A 6,338-nucleotide genomic window follows, 5' to 3' on the forward strand; every position below is an offset into this window, starting at 1 on the left:
CGAACTATCCTCTATAAAATAAAACAGCTATAATATTAAATTAATTATAAAATGTAATATAAATAACGAACCAACCAATTATTACTCAGAATGGCTTAATTATATTTCTCGGTTCACCTTTCCGAAATAAAATTGCTAAATTGAGGCGATCAGTCAATGTATTCAATGTGTAATTCTGCTATCGCTCCGTCATAATCCATCTCGGCACGTCCAAATAAATCACGGGCAAGCAAATTATACAGCAATGCATGTCGGCAGTCGGTAGTGGTCATTCAGTCTGCGTTTTCTTTAAAGAGTTTTTGGATTACAGAGAGGAACACGATTGTACTGTTACCAGTAGCGGCGCTTGTTTCAATAACTTGGGGGTGTACAACCTTAAAATAATTGTTACGTGGCCATCTCCAAAAAATACTCTTTTTGGAATACCAAATCGTTAATGTAAGGCTCTAAATTAAAGGATTTTTTGTCCATAGCAACTGTTAAAATTGCCTTATATCTATCAAAAATAGTAGATTACAGTTGAGGGTTGGAACCTTTGGTGTTACACAGCAAAACACTAAATCACCACATTACACCAAAACACTTTTACTTTTACACTGGACGCGCGTATCGCTAACCATGCTAGCATCATCAGCAGATGATTATAAACTAAAATACAAACTCCAATTGGATTGCTCAGTGGGCACAGAGTGGGCGTGGGAAGATCTAGCCAACCTAGTCAGAACCCACCGAGCGTAACAGTTAGATTTCCGCCACTAGAGTAGTAGGAACAAAGAACTTCAAGGAATTGGTCTCTGTTCATACCATCTTTACATTTATTAATACTGATGCTTTCATATGCATCTAATTGCCTGTAATTTGAGACTTGTTTAAGTAATTTCAAGTTATTAAGATCTATACAATGTTCTTTATCAACAATATGTTCGGCAACGCAAGATTTATCAGGTCTACCATATCTTATCTGGCTAAATGTTCTTTAAATCTAGTTAATATTGATCTTCTAGTTTGCCCAACATATTTCTGATTACAATCTTTACAAAAAATTTCATAAATACCCGACCTTTCCAGTAGAGGTGTTTTATCCTTTGGATTACCTAATAATTGTTGTAACAGATAAGATATGGTAGACCTGATAAATCTTGCGTTGCCGAACATATTGTTGATAAAGAACATTGTATAGATCTTAATAACTTGAAATTCCTTAAACAAGTCTCAAATTACAGGCAATTAGATGATATGAAAGCATCAGAATTAATTAATAAATAAATATAAATAATAAATAAATAAATAAATGCCTTTATTGTCAAAAAAATTTTCAATTTGTGGACAAAGGTAAACTAACAAACAAAGTAAAAAAAAATCAAGGTACACAAACAAACAAACAAAAAATAATACAAAACATTATACAAATAATATTGTCAGTCTTATTGTTAAAATAAACATATATAAATGTTTACAATGTCAAAGAACAAAAAAAATTAAAATAATATTCAAAAATATTTAGCCAGTTTATAGCAAAATATCAATGACCTCTAAATAAATTAATTTCGATGTCATTAGTAAATATAGCAATAGCAAACCTTAGACCAGTGTTTTCAAGATCAAATTCGATTTTCAATTCAAATATAATTTATTTACGGCGCACAGAGGGCCAGAAATACCCTTTAATATTGAATAAGTCCAAAATATTTTTATTAACATATCTGATAACTTAACACTTGCATAAACTTAGTAGACTTTGATCCATAAAAAAACAAAATAATTATTTCGATTGATCGTCATGGAGACGTCAAATAACGCGTCATTTTACGACAGGTTTGCCTTTCGCATTTGAAAAAAAGTTTGTCTTTAAAAAGTTTCAATTTCGATATTTTTTCTGTGGGAAATTATAAGCAATCAAATTTTTGTGATGGATGTAGGTGAAAGAGGTAAGTGTAGTCTGCTTTAACATATTTTATTTTGTTAGTAAATCTTACAACAAAAGGCACTTTAAAGGAAGACTCCTGAATTGGTAAAAATATGCCTCAAATCGAAAAGTTCAAATTTGCCACAGACTTTTTTTAAAATGAGGAAATATCATATTTTTGAAACTTATATTTTTGGAATATATAACAACTATATTTTATTTTGATAAAAAAAAATTCTGCCCCAAAGTGCCCCCCATTGAAAAATGAGCGTTTTTATTTGCTATGCATTTGTTACGAAAAGGTCAATACGCTTATTTTTATAGTATTGTGAGTCGTTTTTTCGGGTTATTATTATCTAAAATAATAATAATAATGCCGTGAAAGCCTACATTTATTATACAGGGTGGAACTTTTAACTGGAATAAATTCTGTATTACAAAATACTATTCATCTCGTAAGAAATTAAAAAAAATACGGGTCAATTTTTTTTCAATTTGCCACATTTTTTTCATGTCCAAATGACACTCACCCCCCATTTGGGGGTAAAAACAACCCCCAACTTTTTCTTTTTAATGTAAATGCCTTGTGGTAGCCGAAATCTAAAATTTACGTAACGAAATCTGAAAATTTGGAAGATAACACAAGAAAATAGACAAATAATCCCAGAAATAATACAGAATGTCGGAAATGAGTTTCATTTTAGATTAAGGTTCTGTCAGGAAAAAAATAGTGAACATTTTCAACAATTTTTTGCAATAAATAATATTTTTTTTACGAGTTTAATAAAATACAAAAGTAAATAGTGGGTCATATTCCTTTTTTTGTGCCCTTTCCAACGAGCTACCACAAAACATACGTTTACATTTGAAAAAAAGAAAGTTGGGAAGAATGTAGACATGAAAAAAATGTGGCAAATCGAAAAAAAATTGACCTTATTTTTTTATTTCTTTACCAAATAAACGCTGTTCTTAATATATAATTTTGATGGAGTTCTAATAGTTCTGATGGGTTTTTGCATTTTTAGAACTTGAATCCCATACGATTCAGTTAAGACAAATATTTGAAAAAGGCATAGAGAGGATCAAAATCAAAGAGACATTAAACTCTATTTTATGTATGAAGTGCATGAAGCAAAACAAGGCAAGAGTAATGCAATATTCTCGTCTTTATTCCCTTGATTTTCGAAGGAAATGGCTGGCTGCAAAAAGGACCAAGAGTAGATTTTTAGACTGGAACAAAACATGGCTTGACAGGGTCATAAATTTTGCTTGTGTTAAAACAAAAACTACTGGAAGACCCAAATCTGAGTTTCAAAATCTCAGTTACTCTGGAAAATTCCGAAGAACGGAACAGTTACGAAAAACGGAAACAAGCGAGCTGATTTTTGCTACTGAATTAAGATTAAGGTCTGATGGAAGACCAGAAGCTGCTAAATTATTATCTCGATCTCGTACTGTTTTATCTCCGAACCAAGAAATAAAAAAAAATAATCAAACTACTTCCAAAAACGCACAATCTCCATTAAGTTCAGATCAAGCTTTAGCGTTATTTCTTGACGCTAAACTTACTAAGCGATCATACCAACTTCTAAGAAATAACGCTAAAGAAAACAATTTCGACATCTACCCCAGTTACAACAAAATAAGAGAGGCAAAGCAGTTATGTTATCCGGAGAATATTTCTGCGCAGGAACATTCTGTGGTGTTACCTTTACAATCGCTACTAGATCATACAACTTGTAGGCTTTTGTCGACTTTGGATCTAGAAAACCAACATTTTGAAAACTTAAATTTTACTTTAATTACTAAGTGGGGAATGGACGGAAGTAGTGGACAAAACGAATATAAACAAGCATTTGAAGGCAATTATAGTGACAGTAATTTGCTGCTTACATGTCTGGTTCCTTTACAGTTAAATACCACAAACGGTCAAAGCGCAAAAATTTATGTCTGGCAGAACCCCCACCCTGCATCTACGGTTTATTGCCGACCTCTAAAAATGCAGTTTTTGAAAGAAACTATCGAAATTTCAAAAAAGGAGAAAAGTCATATGGACCAAGAAATTTTAAATTTATCACCGACTAATTTTAGATTAAAAAATAATTCGGTTATTTTGGTAAAACATGAACTATACATGTCAATGGTAGATAATAAAATGATTAACTCAATAACAGGTACATCATCCCAAAAGTGTTATTTGTGCGGTGCTTCACCCATTGAGATGAACGATATTGATGCAGTTCTGAAAAGAACTGTAGATAAGAACCATCTTTCCTTCGGAATTACATCCCTACATGCATGGATTCGATCATTCGAATGTATTTTGAAAATCAGTTATCGATTACAGATACAAAAGTGGCAAGCACGAGGTGATGATAAAAATGTCATTAAGCAAGAAAAAAATAGGATCCAAGCAGCCTTTCGATCTCGTTTGGGGATTATTGTGGATCAAACAAAACAGGGAGCAGGGACGACTAATGATGGCAACACAGCCAGGACATTTTTTCAAAACTATAAAGTGTCCGCTGAAATAACCAATATTGACGAAAATCTAATATATCGCATTTATGTGATTTTGCAAGTCATTGCTAGTGGCTTTGATATTAAAATTAGAGAATTTAAATATTACTGCATTGCTACAGGAAGACTTTTTCTGCATCTATATCCATGGTATAGAATTCCTGCTTCACTACATAAAATTTTTATTCACAGTGCAGAAATAATCAAGTCTGTTCCTGTGCCTATTGGGCAACTGTCAGAGGAAGCCCAAGAGGCCAGAAATAAAGAGTACAGAAGGGCTAGAGAACAAAACTCTCGAAAATGCAATAGAGTATCAACAAATAGAGATGTTTTTAATTATTTGCTTGTTACTTCCGATCCAAAAATTACTTCACTAAGAAAGCATAGTACACCAAAAAAGAAAATATTTTGCCCAGAAGCACTTAATATGTTCAAGTCATTTAAAACTACTTCTTCTAACCACAGCAGCGATGATGATTCGGATTAGCTTAGTAGTTTTGTAAGATTCGAAATAATTATTGTTATACTTTTTGTTCCTGTAGGTATTTATTATATTTGTTGTGTTTGTTACTTTATAAAAAAGTTTATTTTGTTTACTTTAAATTTGTTATTAAATTCAATATTGTTTCACAAAAATGGTTGGTGTTTCTTAAAGAATGGCATTTTTACATTTAGAAAAGTAATAGTCTTAAAGTTTTGGCAAATGACTTTGACATTAATACATAGTATTAGATCGAAAATTAAAATAAACTAAAATAAAAATATGTCAAAAAGTACCAGTTGACATATTATTGTACTAAAAATGTAATTTTTTATCAAACTGGTAAAGAAAGTTTGGGTGTGCCATTTAAAAAACGAAAGTTAGGGTCACTTCCGGTCAAACCGGAAGTGATGTAAAACAATTGAACACGCAGAAAAATCCCGATTTTTCTCTTATATACGCTCCCCAAATATTATTTGTTTACGTCAAAAACAAAAATGTTATAGGGGCGAGCCACGTTTGAGGTACACCCGGTATTATATTCAGTTCCTACTATACCCTATATAATTATGTTTCTACTTGTCCAATTTAGATATTTTTCACATTTTAATCAATATTAGCTTTTGTATCACGTTCAAGACCAATTTCTACGCGAACAATAATTTTTCAATAAAATAAGGCTACGCTGGCCCACTGTGCGGCGTAGAAAGCCTTGTCTAGTAAATAAGAGTTCAATGCTTTGCGAAATGAAAAAAATGATGTTATGGATTTGATTTCAAATGGCAGGTGATTGTGCATTTTTTTCGAGTTGTATAATATTGAACTTTTAACTAACTCTGAGCATGGGGTAGGTAGATAAAGACCTTGCTCCGCGTTCCTGAGTGGATAAGTGTGAGATGGCCTTTCTTGAGAAGCTGATACATGTTTACGTATTAGGCAAACGGATTCAAATATAAATAAGGAAGGAAGAGTCAATATTTTTAATTCTATAAAAAAAACCCGGCAATGAGTTCTGCTGTTTAGTCCCAGTGAATATCGAACAGCTCTCTTCTGGAGCTTGAAAATGCGGTCAAATTGAGCCGCACAACACGTACCCCAGAATGGAAGGGCATACCTGAGGTGCGACTCAAAAAGTGCATAATAAACAGTTCTAGCCACTGACAAGTTAAGCTCCTTAGAAACAGACCTTAATGCAAAACAGGCAGAGCTCAATTTTTTCGACAAAGCTTCGATATGTATGTCCCATTTCAGAGAATTGTCCACAACAAGCCCTAAGAATTTTACGGATTTTACGACGTCAATGGTGGTGTTGTCAAGTACAAAAAGGCTGCAACGAGTTTTTTATACGACAAAGCCTTAGTTTTAGAAATGTTGAGACTCAGGAGGTTCGAATCGCACCAAGATTTAATGGTGATTAAGTCATTTGATATA

At 32.5% G+C, this 6,338-nt stretch overlaps 1 protein-coding gene across 1 annotated transcript; it reads left to right on the forward strand.

The window, feature by feature from the left end:
• The first annotated feature begins 1,650 nt into the window (after positions 1-1,650).
• On the forward strand, positions 1,651-5,600 carry LOC115887154. Its single transcript, XM_030906499.1, has 2 exons — positions 1,651-1,928; positions 2,932-5,600. The coding sequence occupies exons 1-2, from the start codon at positions 1,910-1,912 to the stop codon at positions 4,911-4,913; spliced, it is 2,001 nt and encodes a 666-aa protein (XP_030762359.1). The 5' UTR covers positions 1,651-1,909; the 3' UTR covers positions 4,914-5,600.
• The last annotated feature ends 738 nt before the right edge of the window (positions 5,601-6,338 follow it).

The sequence above is a fragment of the Sitophilus oryzae genome, unplaced genomic scaffold (assembly GCF_002938485.1).
Source record: "Sitophilus oryzae breed Bouriz unplaced genomic scaffold, Soryzae_2.0 scaffold_552_pilon_pilon, whole genome shotgun sequence".
Taxonomy (NCBI): domain Eukaryota; kingdom Metazoa; phylum Arthropoda; class Insecta; order Coleoptera; family Curculionidae; genus Sitophilus; species Sitophilus oryzae.